The sequence below is a fragment of the Nomascus leucogenys genome, chromosome 9 (genome assembly GCF_006542625.1).
Source record: "Nomascus leucogenys isolate Asia chromosome 9, Asia_NLE_v1, whole genome shotgun sequence".
NCBI classification, from domain to species: Eukaryota; Metazoa; Chordata; class Mammalia; order Primates; family Hylobatidae; genus Nomascus; species Nomascus leucogenys.
The window spans coordinates 14,693,640-14,710,475 of NC_044389.1; the positions used below are offsets into that span (position 1 = coordinate 14,693,640).

Genomic DNA, 16,836 nt, shown 5'->3' on the forward strand with positions numbered 1-16,836 from the left:
TGACTCCCACTGCTGATCTGGTCTGTCACATCCATAAACCTCGTACTGCTCTTTGAGATAGGAATTTTCACCCATTTCAGAGATAAGCAAGCTGAGGTTCAGCTAGATTAAGAACTTGACTAGAGTCACACAGCTAGTTAAGGAGCAGACTTGACTAAGAGTCACACGGCTAGTGAAGTTCCTGGCCAAAGTCCGGGGCTTATTCCTCCACACCAGGCTGTCTCTGGGCATGGCCTCTGTTGACTGTGGATTGGTAAGGAGTCTGTTTCTGCTGCTGCTAGGGTAGGAGTCCTGCTGTGTTTCTCCCTGGCAGCCCCTCTGCAGTACCTGGCCCATGGCTCTGCCCTTGTGGACACTCGCTTAGCATGGCTGTGACTGAGGGTGAACCACCAACCTGGGGAGCACTGTGTTTGGCTTTCCCATCCCCTACTGGAGTGTGATGCAACCCCAGTCCTCTCATCTGTAACAGAGGCTTCATCCACATTTCTTCAGGTCTAGGGTGGCCAAGATCAGTTCTCCTTAGGGTAAGGGCCCCTAGCACATTGTCCACAAGACTCTGTCACAATGGGATCGTCAAATACAGACATATCAGTTAGGCAAGTACAACTGAGAAGAAGCTGGAAGAAAGATTTGCTAGTAAGTCCTGGGTTAAAGTGGAGAAATGGGGTCAATGAATAGGACAACGCCAAGACAACGACAGAATTATCCCTTGTTATATTCTGGGAATTCTCACTCTTAGGCATGCCAGGCTGGATTTAACTGAGTGCTTCACTGTGGCAGTCACTGTGGTCACCCTGTTCCAGACCTCCCGCTGGTGATGCCTGAGTGGTTTCCTCTCCACTGATTAGAGCCTGAGCAGGGTGTCGTAGGGCAATCCACCACCTAAGAACTTTTTACTTGGTAGGACTCCCAGAAGAACTGAATGCTCAGGGTGAACTTCTTGATTTGAAAATAAGTAAACCCTTTGGAGCTGAAGATGATAGACAAAAGGATTGTCATCTTAATCCAGAACCATTCCCTGGATATCAAAATTGTCCACATGCCTCAGCTTCATTGAGGACAAACCCATGTGATCAAGGCCTATTTTCAGCTTTGGAGTAGAAGGGCTGTGCCTTTCCATGGCTCCAGCTCTCTATTCCCTGCATCCTGGTCTTTGCTGACCCAGAGGAAGATATTCAAGGGACATATTACAAGGACAACTAAGATGGGACAAAAATCATCCTTTTCTCACCAGAAATACTGCAGCCTAAAGTAATTCTGCTGGGTCCCTAGCCTAGGAGAGGAGCACGTAAAGGAGGGTTGTTTTTATCACAGGAATGAGTGGGGAGACATCGTGATGGACGGTTGCTAGATTTAACAAATAGATAGACAGGACATGTAGTTATATTTGAATTTTACATAAGCAACAAATAATTTCTAAGTTAAGACGTGTCTCAATTATTTGGTAACCCTGCCCTGAAACCCATTAATGCTTATAGCCAAGTGAACCCAGCTTGAGTCTAGGAAGGGAAAAACAGAGCCTCTCTGCTGCCTCTTTTGAGCTAGGCTGACTCCCCATGGTGAGAGTAGGCCTGGTCGGAGAGGATGGGAAGGGAGGAAATGGAGGGATTCAGACTCCTGAGTGTCTTGCAGATCCCTAAACTTTGGTGTTTAGTGTTTAATTGTAATGTTCAAATATTGAGATTGTGGAAACCCACAGAATGGCAGTCACAAGAAGTGCAAATGTCTGGGGTAATGAAAACAAACTCCACTAGGTTAGGAGTTAGGAGGTCAGAGATCTAGTCCGCTGTACCAGTAATCGGCTGTGTGGCCTTCACGGAGTAATTTCTCCTCTCTGGGCCTGCATTTCCTCAACTGTAAAATGCAAACAGTGTTGGGCTCTAATATTCCACAGGTTTGGTGCTGAGAACCAGAACAGCATAGCTGAGTATGCAGCTGAGAAATCAGGCAGCGAGGCTAAAACCTGCCCCATCTGTTGCTCCATCTCACCAGCTGCTTCCTCTCCCTGAGGTCTGTGGGACTCTGAGGTTCCAACGTTGTCCTCCAGCAGATCCTTCTGCCTGAAGGAGGAGGATGCTGGTGTGGCCAGCAGAGAGCAGAACATGGACTGGGCCAATGACTTTCTTTGGAGCAGTCTTTTATTTTCCTTAAGCCCCTAGATGCATTTTGTGTGTCACACTATCTTTGTTTTAAGTTTTATCTTATTATAAGAAAGCCTCTCTACATTCAATTTGTGATGTGAATAATCATAGATTATAAATAGTATGATGATTGTTTTTTAATTACAAGGCTATTATTGATATAGACTATAAGGTAAAACTACAAGGTACGACCATTGCTTTTTAAACATTTTTAGAGCCTTCTTTTTGGAATTGCCTATAGATCCTTTCCATATTTAAATGAGATATGTACAGGAGGTGACAAAGCTTTGCTATTTGAGGATGGTTTGATATTTAGAACTAGAGTCAGATCTGAGGAGTGAGGTGCTCCAAGCGAGTAATATTGTTTCTGGTCAAACCCAGGTCATGACAATAAAGAAATGAGACTGGTTTTCTTATCTGGCTCCTGAAATGATGCTGAAGACCGTTCTGAAATTTTAGGCGTTCTAGAAACATTCTGAACAATGGCAGTATTGGTGTTATGCTCCAGTACAGAAACTAATGCCTTTGTCCTATTTGTCTGTTGACCTCTGTGCTTCTAACTTGACTGCAGGTTCATCGAGGGCAAAGTCAGATTCTTTTCAACTGTGTTTCTGTAGCACGCCTCACTCACTGCTGTGCCCCAGCAATTGCTCAATACAAGTTGGCTGACCGAGTGAATATAAAGTATCTGCAGCAAATGATCCTTCATCAGCTCTCAGAAGCTCCTGAAAATATGCTGATGACGCTTGTGCAGACAAAGTACACCCTCCTCCCCACCCTCCCTGCCTTCTGCTGCCATATTGGTTTCACCAGAGGGGAGGAATAACATCGTCCTGTGCCAGTTGTACCATCCATGGGAAAATCCCACAGACATAGGATTATCTCATGCCACAGATCTCTATTGCCTTTTCGCCTGCTCTCCTTCTCCCTATGTCTGGACCCCGTTTGGTTTTGCCCAGGTTTCATCTGATTATATGTCTGGCTCCAATATCAATTATTCCACTTCCTCCCTACTTGGCCTCCTCCCTCTGCCAAATCTTCATGTGTGCTCAGTTCTTCCCTCTTCCCATAGCCTCTCCTGAACTGAGAGGAGATGGGACAAGCCTCAGCAGCTACCCTGCCATGAGTCATGTCTGCAGTCCTGCCAGCGAAGGAGCAAGGAGGGTTGGGTCTTAGGGTGGGGAGAAGGAAAGAGATTTTCACTGGTTGTCAGAAAATGGGCACAGGGAGGGGTGAGGACAGTTTGGGAGCATTAAAAGCTAGTGAGATGACTGAGGACTGAGTTAATTAACCAGAAGTGAAATGTTCAACATGGGCCAAATGAAGATTTTTTTTTTCTTTAGAAACACCTTCCCCAAAAGAGTTCCTTTACAGTTCTTGGTGACAAATTTCCATGGTTACATTACCCATTTGATAATACTTCACAGTTAATGTCATCTGATATCAACCCGTGAGTGAAGTAGACATACGAGTATCATCATTCCCTTTTTAAGGATGAGAAAACTGAGGCCCAGAGAAATTAAACTATCTAAAGTCACAGAGCCAGAGAGGGGCAGGACTAGAACTAGAACCTAAGCCTCCTAAGCTCTGATCTGGTAACGTCATTTAAGTAAAGACATGTACCTTCTGTACTGTCAGCGTAATCATCCATTCTGGCTGCTGGTGCAGTGATCTGCCTTCCTTGGGTTTCATCTAATCCCTTTATGCTGCATTACTAAGCCATTTTCTCAATTTGGTCATCACCCTTTGTGTCAAAGCCCTTTTATTCACATCTATGCTTGATCTGTCAGCTTACTGGGCTCAGTCTGCTGGGTTTATTTTGCACTAAGAGTGTCGTTTGCCATCAAGAGTCAGGAAAAAAGCGAGGGAAGTAAATTCACAGCAAATCTAGTTAATTGTCTCCTTTCGTCCCCAAGCTGTACTATGTAAGAAAGACATAGCCTCCAAAAATTAGCCCCAAAAAGAATTCAGGAATGGAAGAATCAAGCAAATGACAAAAGAACACCAAAACTCCTCACCCTCTCCTCTCCCCAGGACCCAGGACCTTTGACAATCAATCAGGAGTGATATCTGTGGGACATCTGTGTCTTAAAGCAAATGCTGCTGCATCCTAAGGCCCCATGAAGACAGAGCCCCAGATTCCCACAGAAAAGCAGCCTTTAATCCCTATCTGACAATGTCTTGAGGGCCTTACAAAAGAATTCCCAAGAATAATGCAGGCTAATGTTGTATCAGTGAAAGTAAATAGAATAGAATAGTCATAGAATAGAATAGTCATAGCATTTGGAGGCTAGAAGAAACCTTGGCTGTCATCTAGTCCAATACTCCTGATTTTAGAGCAGCAGAAAATTCCTGCACTGACTGGTGTGGTTGTATCCTGAGCATCTACTGCAGTGCTTGTCACAGAATTAGGGCTCAATAAATATTTGTTCAGTAAATGGATAGATGGAGTATAGTGGATTGAGATCACTTAGAAAGCAGACAGAGCCAGGATTACAGGATCTAAAATAACCTCTACCCATGTTAATTTAACAAATCATCTTAAGAATTATTGTCATCTTTTTTCATGTACATTAGTTCATTTAATCCTGAAAATAACCCCATGAAGTACTTTGTTATATCCACTTTCCATGTGAAGAAGCTGAGTCCCAAAGTTTGAAGTAACTTGCCCAAAGCCACATCTCAGTGAGTAGCAGAGTGAAAATTTGAACCCAAATGTGTCTGGGTTGTCAGGCAGGCTCCACTCTAGCATGCAGCGTCATATGCAGGCGTCAATGCAGTGGACATGTTCTCTTGGCTCTTTGACCATAGGCATAGAATGAACAGAGATGACCCTTCAGGATTTTCCTAGAAACATCTAAACTGGTCCATTAATAGACCTCAAGAATGCAAACATTTTCCAAATCCATGATCAAATCAGACCTATTGGGAAATTGACTTGTTTTTAAATGCCTTTTAAAAGTGTTTTTCCTAAAATATTCTCATTTGTGACATTCAGAAATATCCAGTCAGCCCAAACGAGATCCACCTATGAAACAATGGCCAAGTCAACAGACCTAGTCAGAGTTGATGAGCCTCAACTCACGGACCAAAGCCTACATCACTCTTTTTAGCAACTGGTGCAGGTTTTCTCCACTATAAACCTCAAACCATCCAGGTCTTTTAGGATGGAAGCAGTTCCTTACCGGATATCCCCATGAGCCATTCCCTGCCTGGAACTTGGAGTAGTAGCTGCTCCTGCTGGTGGTCCCATAGTTGTAATTGTCACCCAAGCCATCATACATGGAACCTAGAGGAGAAAGGAAGGGATTAGGACAGGGATGGCCATGATCTTCATCCACACCTGTTCCTCAGGGCATCACTTCTGCATCCAGGTCCACTATGCCCATGGAGGAGACCAGGTCTGAGCTCCTGGAGGAGAAGGTGCGGAATGTCACCTCCATCTATCTCCACATCCTCCGCAGCCAGGACTAAGGGAAGGGCTACCACAGACTCCTGCAGGGACAGCTCTAAAACTCTCATCTGTCCCCTTCCTGGGAGCCCAGTGGCTCCGCTGCTGCTTGGGTAGGTTAACACCTACAGGTCAGGACTTGGTCTGGAGGGCCTTGGAGCATGGCCATTCCAGGCCAGGGAATCATCACTCCATGTTCCACAAGGATAAGATTCCCACTCCGGGGAGACAGGCAGGATCCCAACATTCCCAGTCCGGCAGCAACAGCTGATTAGAGACTGATTCGGGGCAGGACTCTGGATTCAAATCTCAGCCCAGCCCCTACCAGTGACCAAACTTCCTCCCATTCTTTCACCTCCAACATGCTCTGGCTGGTGAAGGGGGAGCGGCGATCAACCTCAAAGGCCCAGTGAGGATTAATTAATGTTTTCGGAGTGCTTGGAGACCCACAAATGACAGGCTCCGCAGGAGGACAGAGTGTCATTAGGGTTATTAGTGGCAAAGTGGCTTTGCATCATAGAAAACAGAACTGGATTTGGGGCTCCTAGTGGGGCCACCCCCCTCCTCTCCCTTTCACTGGCCAGCAGGGAGACCCTAAGGGACAGCATCGACTCTGCACAAGCTGGTCTGTTCACTGTCCTGCTGTCCTTGAAATATGGCCAATGGTGACAGGCTCACCACTTTGCTCACATCTCCCTCCATGCCAAACATGCCTTCCTTCCTCGGCCACTACCTTCTAATTTTGCTCATCTTTTGAAGCCAAGCTCAAGACCTCACCCACTCCAGGAAGCCCTTTCTGACCAGCTCTGCACAAGGCAATCTCTCCTGCCTCTAAACACATACTGTCCTGCTCTTGGTAGCCCAAGTCTCATTCTGCCCTGCATCCCATTCTCTCAACTATACTGGGAGCTCCACGAGGAGCAAGCCACGGCTCCGTGGCCTGCCCCACACTCTTGTTAAGTGATGGCCTTGGGGGATGAGGGTGAGTAGGATCCAGTGAGAGCCTCCTAAGAGGGATATGCACTCCTTTTCTGTAAAGCAATGGTCAGACTCCCCCATCAGAAACCCTGTCTAGGGGGAAGAGAGCTGAGCAGTGATCTCACCTGGCCAAGGTAGCTCCTCCCCGTCTGCCACACCCACTTAGGCTCCCCAGCCATTGCCTGGGGAGCAGGGCTGGAATATCTGAGCTGGGAGTAAAGGGAATAGACGAGGGGCAGCTTTGGAATGAGGCAGGGATCCCCACCTGGTGCCACCTCCCCTGTCCAGCGCCAGGTCACCACCCATAGCCCACAGCAGAGAGTGCTGCCCGATTCCCTGCACCCCTCCACCATGGACATTAGGGGTCTCAAGCTGTGGCAGACACAGCTTGCCCTGGGGCCTAGCGGTGTTGATATTGGTCCTGGTTCTGGCACCTGGGCAAGTCACTTGCTCTCTCTGAGCCTCAGTGTCCTCTTCTGTCAAAAGAAAGGGTTGGCCTCTTACCTCCCATAGGCCCTGTACAGTTCCACTGTTCTGTGGTGGTGTGATGAGAGTGACACGTGCCTGACTGCATTCAGAGGAGCCGACTCCTCCTCTCCAGAGACACAGCTCAGCTTACCAGGAAGAAGGGCAGACATCAAAGGCCACACTACCGCCTTGTTGGCCACCTGCCTCAGGGTCCTCTGAGAGGCCTCCCCTATACTCCAGGCCCAGCCCTGACTCCGGAAGGGCCATCCGCCTATGAGCAACATCCTGGGACTCTGCCGTGTGGGCCATTGAACCTCTGGCTTCCTCCAAGCTCCCTGTGGAGTCCACACAGCTCTTCCTCCACCTTTCTCCAGTAACCACTCCTCTGGCAAGACTGTCCTTATCAGGAAGAGGCTGGAGGCAATCTCGTGGGCTCAGTCACTCAGGACTGGTGCTCCCGAGGAAGGGGGCTGCAGCCAGGCACACTCATAGTCAGGACCCTAGGTGGCCAACTGCCGGATCTTGTCTGCCTCCCTTCCACCCAGCCCACTTCAATCATTCTTCCAAGGTTTGATAGGATAGAGTTCACTTGGCTCTGGCCCTGTGAGCAGGTATTTCTCACCAAAGGTCAGGGGTGGGTCAGCCAGCTGCTTCTGGGTGGAAAATTTGGGGTGGTGACAAACAGAACTCTATGGAGCACCGGGGAGGCCTCCTGCTATGAGAAGCAGCCCAGGGGGGCTTGCACCAGGGCCTCCTTGCCCGTCTTCTGGGAGAGAACCTGTCAGCATGACGCTGCTCTCCCCCTGGGTCATCAGATGAACCATCTCCTCCTGCCACACCCTGCACCTGCCTGCCTCCCGCTCATACACTCTTCTCTGTGTGAAGGTAGAGGCCTCCCTGCCATGGAGGTGGCAGTGGACACACAGACACATGGAGGAAGAGGCCAGAATGCCCTACAGTTCCCAAAGCCAGTCCCCATGTCCAGCATGAACTCTGGTAAAAGCAGGTGTGACTGTCACTCACTTGTGGCCTGCAGGCACTTCCAGGCAGTTCCTGAAGGCATATCCTAAGACCTCTCTGTAGTTGGGGTCTGCTTGGCTCTGGTGAGAATAAGGGTAACATCACACCTGCCTGCACTGGTGATCTGGAAGAAGGTGACAGTATTTGGGGCGGAGGTGGTGAGAGAGGGGAGGAGTCCGTAGTTGTCACACACCTGAAATCACAGCTCGAGGTGTGCCAGATAACCAAGGAGTACTGGCGGCAGGTGTGCTCTGTCTGTAAGGACTGCTCCCACAACAAAAGTGATTTTCCCCTTTCTTGACCCTGGGGTGTCTGGCTGGTAAGCAACGCCCTCTAAAAGTCAAGTTCAACAGCAAGAGCATGGGCTTCTAATGAGTGTAGTGGTGCTAGTTCACTCTTCCACTTGGTCCCCGATGTCTCTAGGATGCACTTCTAGGAAGCCTTTCCTGATGAATGACGCCTACTCCCATCTCCATCTCACGCCCATACAAGTCTCCACCACCATGTACTTTGGACACTCTCTGAAGTGTGAACCATGTCGTTCTTTGCCTGGGACCTTGAGCTCAGATCGCTGCCCCAGCTGGGTCTGGGCCTGACTGGCCTGAGCTGGTTCTTTGCGTCAGTGACCTCTTCTCCCTTGCCCAACCCTTGTGGTGAACGTGCTCTGATGCCTGGTGCTTAGAGGCTTAGAATGGGGTCAGGCTCTCCTCCCACTCAAAGAGGTCCCTGGTGAGTGGGGTAAACCAGGAAGACAGGAGGGCTGCTGCAGCTCTCAAATACCCAAGGCCACCTCCTTGAGGAGGATTCTTAGTTCCTGGGGAATGGGGGAGGGGCTAGTTCCCAGCTCACCCCACAGAATCACTCCTATCCTCCAGCTAAGCATCTGCTTTGCCCCTCTTCTCCTCAGATGGGTGCATGCACCATAAGCAGGGATGTGGTGGCTTCTCGGTGACACTGACATTGTGCCCAACCTGTGTGCCATCCTCAGGAAGCATCTGCCCACCCACAGAACCCCAAGGTCAAGGAGCAAGTGCCTCAGAGCATCTGCCACTTTCCCAGGTATACAAGCAACACAACCTGCTCTGTGCACATAGCTTGTCTGATTTTACGTCCGTGTTTTAGGGTGTAAAACCATCTCAGAAAATCTGCCGCTCAGGTAACCAGTGTCCTGGCACACTGCTTCCCTTTAGTGCCTTAGACAACGACAGGTTGATTCTTTCTTGTGTCATCGGTGCAACTCAAGCTTTCTCACCTACAAAACCTTTGAAACTGGAGGCAGCTTCTTCTTTAGGATGAGTGGAAATCTCTCTCCAGTAGGGGCAGGTGAGCCTTTGCAGGGATGACTCATCCTCTTCCACCTCCAAGCTTTCAAATAGGTCACACTTACTGCACCTGAAACATTCTTTCTCTTCTTCTCCAACCCTCCCCCTGCATTCAAACCTTGCACAAAAATCAGCTTCTCCTAAAGATGACCCCACCCAGCTCTGAGCACTCCAAACTTGCCAGCATAACCACGTCAGCACTCAATCCAGCAGCTGACTCTGCACTGGCTTGTGGGCTCCTTGGAGTGTGGCTGCTGTACACTGTGTGTGTGTGTGTGTGTGTGTGTGTGTGTGTGTGTGTGTGTGTGTATGCGTGCACGCACTCCTCCCAGAAGGTAGGGCCTGGGTCTCCCCAACCAAGCTGGGAGCTCCCTGAAGCAAGGAATCTTCACCTTTGGTAGATCCACACTCCACACCCCCAATCCCAGGCCTGGGTTCTACATAGAGAAGGCTCTCAGGACATCAGCCTTCCTGCAGACAGAGGTCATAGGAAAACCCGCTTTCTCCACTTTCCCTCCCCTCAAATCCTCCTCCTTTGTCACAGGGCAAGCTGCTCGGAACAGATTCTTGCTGACTCTGTCTCCCTTAAGGCCGATCCTTCTTCTAGCATATTCTATATTTGAATAAAGCCCACCTGTCCTTCAGCATGAAAAGCTTGAGAAAGGAAGCTCATTTTCTTTTAGTCTTGAAAATGCCTTTACTTCACCCTCTGAAATCTTTCACCCATGGTGCCCAGAAAAGCTAGGCCCACAGCAATAGGAATTTAAATGAGATAACAAGAACTGCCAGGAAGCTACTGCTGAGACAATACCCTCAGAGGTGTTTCGGAGTGGGCAGGAGTGGACTGTGTCTGCGGGATGGTTCCAGCTCCTGGAGAGAGGACTCGCCGGCCAGCCTCCTGCCCCCTCTGCTGGGCTGCTGGGAGCACCGTGGGCATGCCTCCCCAACTCGGCAGCTTCTAGGAGATGGGGAGAGCAAGGAGTTCAGCACAGCCTCACCGAGCACTTTGGTGTGGCTCTTGACTTTTTCCTGGGTGTACGTACTGAACAGAAATGCTGAAACAAACTGGGTTGCTGTGGCCTGTGTTCTTTCTTCTCCCTCTCCAGCCCATGTGACTCCCTCAGGCTCTGCTGGGATGCATTCAGACCCAGCTCTGCCACAATCCTGCTGCTCTTTCGGCAGATCTGTTCATGGCCACCACCAAGCCTGAGGACTGGGCAGAGCGTGGGAGCATCCTGTGGGGACAGGATGGGCGCGGGGGGGCAGGGTGGTGGGTTAGAGTGGGCAAGGGTCGATGGGTTCAGGTGGGGTTCAGAGTCAAAGGCTCTCGCCAGCAACTACTACATTAAGTGTGCAAGTGTGTGTGTGTGTGTGTGTGTGTATGAGAGAAAGACATGGGTGTATGTCACTGTATAGGGGTGATCCCCCATGCTGGATCTATGTGAGTGAAGGACAGGGACTAGAACAGTGGTTCTCCAACTTGGCTACACATGAGAATCACCTGGGAGTTTCTGAAGCCCTGATGCCCACGCCGTCCTTCATATTCACTAAGTCAGAATCTCTGGGGGTGGGACTCAGGCATTTGCGTTGTTTTAAATTTCCAGGTGATTCCAATATGTAGCCAAGTTTGAGAAGAGTGGATGAGAAGACTTTTTAATATGTTAGGATGTTTACAAGAGAGACACGACGAGTGGCATGCCTTGAGGGGAAGAGCTTTTTGGCAGTACAGCTGCTGGCGGTCTGGGCAAATAGTTTGCAGAGCTAGAGAGTTATAAAATCTATTTCCAAAGAGTGTTACCATTGCAAAGCACTTTGGAGATGATCTAATCCAACCTCTGACAGCTGCAGAGACCCAAAGAGAGGGAGCGACTTGTCCAAGATCGCACACCAGGTAGATGCTAGGCTGGGCTTCTGACACAGCACAGCTGCAAGGACACACATGTACACACACGTAACATAAGTGTGTGCATGTTATGTGTGTGTACGTGTGTGCATGTGTGGGTGTGTGGATTCATGTGTGGGGTGTATTTTGTATACATGCGTATATGCATGTGTGACCTATGTGTGTATACATGTGTGCGCATGTGTCCAGCGTATGCCTAGAAGGAACTTCACATGAAGATATCTAACATTCCTCCATTTTATTTTGTTCAAACATTACACATCTTTTAAGGGTCACGGCCCATCACAGAAGCACTTCCCAGATTTCTAAAACTAGAACAATTGGCACATTGATACTTCCAATGGTATGGGGTTGGGGGAGGAATTTGTACTTTTAAAAAATCTCTACCAAGGAGCAGGATCCAGAGAAGCAGCTTTTGCTGCGAAACACCCTAGAATACCCAGCATTTTTGCATGTGTTGTAACAGGCCAACGGAAATTCTGGCTAAAACTCCAACTTTAAGCCAAGGTACATTGTAAAGAGACAAGAATTGGTTCATTTGAAGTTTAATTAGTATGTTTTGCCAATGGAACAAGCTAAAGCACACATAGCCATTACCATCTGCAATGTCAGCTTCGGTCCCAAGAAAACAAGCCCAGAAGTGACGTCTGTGGTCAGGAAAGGACAACTTTCTAGAGACTCTAATGAGCAGAACATTCACTCGGGCAGAGGCTCATGCTGAGACACAGTCAAACACAAATACAAAAAGCCATCAAAGTGGGGGCTCCTGAGGCGAGCTCCTTCACTGTGCAGGCTGCGGAGTTCATGCAAGCGTGCCCTCCTCTCCTCTGACGAGGGCTGAATAGACACAAGAACTACAGAAAGGGAGCAGGCACCTCCCCTGGCCCAATGTTGGCTTCAGCCCCTATCTCTGATCAGAGAGAAATAGAGGCTTAGCAATTTTAGATGGGAAACAGTACTTCTACAAAGAAGGGAGAAAGAATTTCAGGACAAAGGCTGAAATAAAAAATCATGGATGGCTAAGCAGGCAGTGAGACCAAGCAGGCAATGGTGCTGGTGTTGTTAGGACTTCCCTGGTAGGAGACAGGATAGGTGAAAGGAAGCTCCTTTCACTGAACTGGGTATGGTCTGTGTTCACAGTGGCAGGGGAACGCTTGGGTTAGGGCAAATGAGATTTAGGTTCAGCTTTAGGAAGAGATTCCAAGTGAAGTTATAAAGATCTGGAAGGTGGATAAGTGTTTCCTTCCCCATCCTCAGGGAGGTCGTTTCCCTAGCAAAGATCTTTTGCTGGGTGGTGACATCCCCCTCAGTTTCCCCTTGCCTCCCACACAGTCTGGGAAGAAAAGGAGGCCAGACACCCTGAGGCACACAGGGACAGCCTGAAAACACAGGGGAGCAATACTTTAGGGGCAGTTCAAGATGGGTAGGCAGTTTCAGAGTAACCTTCTGCAAGGTCTCCAGGCCATAGAGGCCACCTTCTTCCTGCCCGGGGCCTTCATGACCAGGGCGAGATGCCTGTCTGATCTGTGGCATTTCACGGAGGGCATGAGTGCAGACAGGCATTTGGTGACAGGCTCCAGGGGCCCTTCTTCCAGCCCTCGGTGGCTCAATACTCCCTCAGTGACAAGAGAGAAAAGAGCACTAGTGGAGAGGAACTGAGAAGCCACTTCTATCACAGGACCAAGGATGGCTGGTCCTGACTGTCCTTCCTGGGGTACAAGGAGCAGTGGCTACTCTTCCAGGCAACCTGTGGGGTATGGCTGGCCCTTCTTAACTAGGGAAACTTTGGATGGGATTCAAGGGGCCCAAGAAGACCCTAGGCGAACTGACTCTGCTCTTGGAAAGGACTAAAGGAGAATTTGAATCTGTCCAGGGAGTGAGGGAAAACGCCTGGGGCACGGTCCTTCCACAGCTACCAGCTCATTCCATTCCAGGAACCAAGGCAGGCTCCTGACAGGTAAACCAGCATAAGAAAGAGGGAGCAGAATGAGTAGAGGTGGCCGCAGAGCAAATAGGGGACGCTTGGGCGTTTCTGATGGAGAGGACAAGGAAATCTGATGAAAACTAAGCCAGATAAACCAGAAACACCAGCTCCAAGTGACCAAACCACCTCTTCCAGCAAGGATGCCTCTGGGGAAATCAGCCTCCTTTAGGAACCTCCGCAGAGTCTGAGGGTAGAGGGGACATGCCCACAGGGCCAGACCTTGGAGTTTCTGGAGAGGTAGCCATCAGCATCAACCTTCCCCCAATGAAGCCCCCTGGGGGACCTTGGGAGGAAAAACAAAGAGGGAACAAAGGAGACCTTATCAGATGGAAGTTCACCACAAAGACCAAGCCCAGAAAGTGCACTTCAGGCTGACAGACACTCAGCCGATATCCCGATAGGTGGGAGGAAGAAGGGGTCCTTGGGGCACCCAGGGCCGGTTTGAGTTTTCTGGAGTTGTGAGCCAAGAGCTCAGGCTGGGATGGAGTGGGAGTGGGAAGGGGACAGCCAAGTCTTGTGCAGAGAGGAGAGTAGGTTAAGCTGTGCTCTGGGCTGTAGCCAGAAATGGGGGCACTTTGTTCTTCCAAACCTACTTCTAAAGAGGCTAGGAGGCACCTACCAAGGCACCAAATAAAAGGGAAGGAGGCGGCCGGGCGCGGTGGCTCACGCTTGTAATCCCAGCACTTTGGGAGCCCGAGGCGGGTGGATCACGAGGTCAGGAGATCGAGACCACGGTGAAACCCCGTCTCTACTAAAAATACAAAAAAAAAAAAAAAAAAAAAAAAAAAAATTAGCCGGGCCTGGTGGCAGGCGCCTGTAGTCCCAGCTACTCGGAGAGGCTGAGGCAGGAGAATGGCGTGAACCCGGGAGGCGGAGCTTGCAGTGAGCCGAGACTGCGCCACTGCACTCCAGCCTGGGCGACAGAGCGAGACTCCGTCTCAAAAAAAAGGGAAGGAGGCAAGTGCTCTGGAGGCGGCATGACCTTGAGTGGAAATGTGACGAGAGGAGCCTGGAACCCACACAAAGGCAAAGAGCACACAGAGAAGCAAAGGCCTTTAGGTCTGGGGCCCAGGAAGTCCTCTGCCGGCCATTTTCCTTCCCTCGGCTCTACACGGGGCAGCTCAGGAATGGGGGCTAGGGAGTGGGTGGGGGGACAGAAGCCACAGGTAGAAAGTGTGATGTGTGTGTGTGTGTGTGTGTGGTGGGAGAAGGGCCAGGGTCGGTTTCTTTTGTCTCCTTCCACCTTATTACCTGCTGCCCCTCACTCTCTCCTAAGGCCTGTCTTAATAAATAAGTCTTGGTTGACCTGTACTGGTTGGTAGTGAAGTCTTTATTAGCATTTTACTAAACTTAGCTAAATAAAATAAGTAAATAAATAAACAAGTGGAATCTTTGCTCACTTGTGTGTCATTCTTACCAGGCATCCTTTGTATTAAAGTGTTTATTTGGTCTATAAGCTCTCCCCTGTCAGGTACTGCCCCTTCCTCCTTGAGTTTCCTGGGTGCTGCCCCTTTCTCCCAGGTTCCCCCAGTCATGGGATCTGGCCTCTCAGAGGCTGGAGGAGGGGGTGCCAGGCCCGGGATCCAGCTTGGAAAAGTGCCCGTGAGGGCTCAGCTGGAGGTCTCCCTGGGGCCTAGGGGGATTTCCAACTTGCCATTCCCTACTCTCCCCATGAGACACTTGTTTCTACCTAAGCTGGTAAGAAGAATCCAGAGGGAAGGAGGACTTCTGCATTGGCTACTCGGGAAAGAAAGCATCCCTGACCCCCTTCCCTGTCATCAAGGGACCCACTGGCCCTGGGGCCCCTTCCAACTAGACTAGCCTCTTTCAGGAGGCTCCCGATAAAGTGCCCTGGAGTTCCAGGGCCTCATCCCTGCTCCCTGTGCCACTTCCCCATCCCGCAGCGCCTCTCCTGAGCTGCACTCCTGTCTCAGCGACTCCCTCACCCCGCTCGCGGATACACACGCACGGCCCCACAGGGACTGGGGTTCCCCTTGGCCTGGACGCTGGGCATCAGCCGCCAGCTGAAGGCCAGGAGATCAAGGCCAGGAGATCAAGCCCAGGAAGAGTGAAGGGTGGCCCACAACCGTTTGCGAGCGTGGGGACCATGGGCCCCAGGACAGCCGGGGTGAGACAGGATGCAGGGCAGATCCCTACAGCAGTATCCGAAAGAGAAAGCCGTCCAGACCCAGGGCTCAGGGACAGGAGAACCGCTCGCGGGGGATCCTCAACCTCCCGGCACGCTGGGAGATGCTCCTGGCTGTGTCCCGGTGAAACACCCATCCTTGCCCACTAGCGCGCCATCGAGCTCGTGGGGCCGTCGAGCCAGCATCGGGTCGCGCTTCCACCTGCTCGGAACCGGCTGGGAGCTCGGCTGCTCGCACTAGGTGCGTAGACCCTGCCTGGGGCCAGCAGCCCCTCGCCTCCCCTCACCCCCTGGGATGCGTGCGTCCCTTGGTCCCCGCCGCTGGGCCAGGGCGCTCTGGAAAGGGGCACACGGACCACGCGGGGGCCGAGCCTTTACCTCGATTGGAGTGGCTCAGGGTGGACGACTGGGAAGACTTGGACTTCTGCCGCTTGACGGTCATCATCACCTGCTCCTGCACGCGCTGCCTGCCAGACGTGCCTGTTTTCATCTTTTGATCCGACGGCAAAGCCAACGTGGAGTTGTCCTGGTCCTGGAAGCATTCGTAGGCCAAGGCGGTCTTGAGCGGCGAGTGGTTCATGGTGGCGGGAGGCGGGTGGCGCGCGGCCGGGGCCTGGGAGAGCAGAGAGGCGAGGCGAGGTGCGGTGCAGCGGGCGGGCAGGAGCGTGCTCTTCTCGCTCTCAGCGGCTCCCTACGGCCATAGAATGCGTGGTCCGCGTGAGGTCTCCCGGCAGCTGCTCCTGGCGCTTTCACCCTGGTTCGTCCCTCTCTGGCACTGGCGAGGCCCGCCCTCCGTCAGACAGGATATACCACCCCTGCCCTGCACCACCCACTCCACCGGGCCGCGCGCTGCTGCCGCTCAGACGCGGAGCTGCAGGGCACTGCTGCTGCGGAGCCAGCGCTCTTGGGGGCAGGGCTGCGAGTCCCCTGTGTGGGACGCTGGGCGCCTTCCTGCTCCCTCTTTCTTTCTCTCCCTTCCCTCTCCCCATGAGCAAGAAACGTCTCAAGCCTTGAGGCCCCAGGGAGACGCCCCTCTGTCCTGTTCTGCCGGCTCACTGAGAAAGCATGTGCTCAGCTCAGGAACCGAGGGAGACCTCTCTCTAGGAAAAAAGGAGTCTTTCTTCACCAGGCTGCCCAGGAGAGCCAGGCGTCCATCTCCCTCGGTACTGAGGTCATGGCAGAGACCAGCCCTGGCGATGGAGGCTCCCGGGCTGATGGCAGAACCATAGCTCTTGCTCCAAAGTAGTGCTCCATCTTATGGGGGTAACCCAGTCTACTCTAAAGCAGCTTCCTCTGAAGAAAGTGGCGTAGGGGCAGGAAGGCCACATCAAAGAGCAGACCTGAGATATCAGACCACACAGTGGGTACGCCTTGGTAAAACTGGTGGTTATTTGTTGTTCATGAGTATACCCCGGTAAAACAC

The 16,836-nt window shown here is 51.1% G+C and overlaps 1 protein-coding gene across 2 annotated transcripts in view; it reads right to left on the bottom strand.

The window, feature by feature from the left end:
* PKP1 (plakophilin 1) overlaps positions 1–16,244 on the bottom strand; it is a 49,099-nt gene extending 32,855 nt beyond the window's left edge. For both annotated transcript variants that reach the window (XM_003264533.3, XM_003264534.3), the window contains exons 1-2: positions 15,792–16,244; positions 5,327–5,430 (exon numbers count right to left, since the gene is read on the bottom strand). In XM_003264533.3, coding sequence (XP_003264581.1) covers positions 5,327–5,430; positions 15,792–15,993 — 306 coding nt within the window. In that variant the 5' untranslated portion in view covers positions 15,994–16,244. The remainder of the gene's footprint in view (positions 1–5,326; positions 5,431–15,791) is intronic.
* Positions 16,245–16,836: the final 592 nt, after the last annotated feature.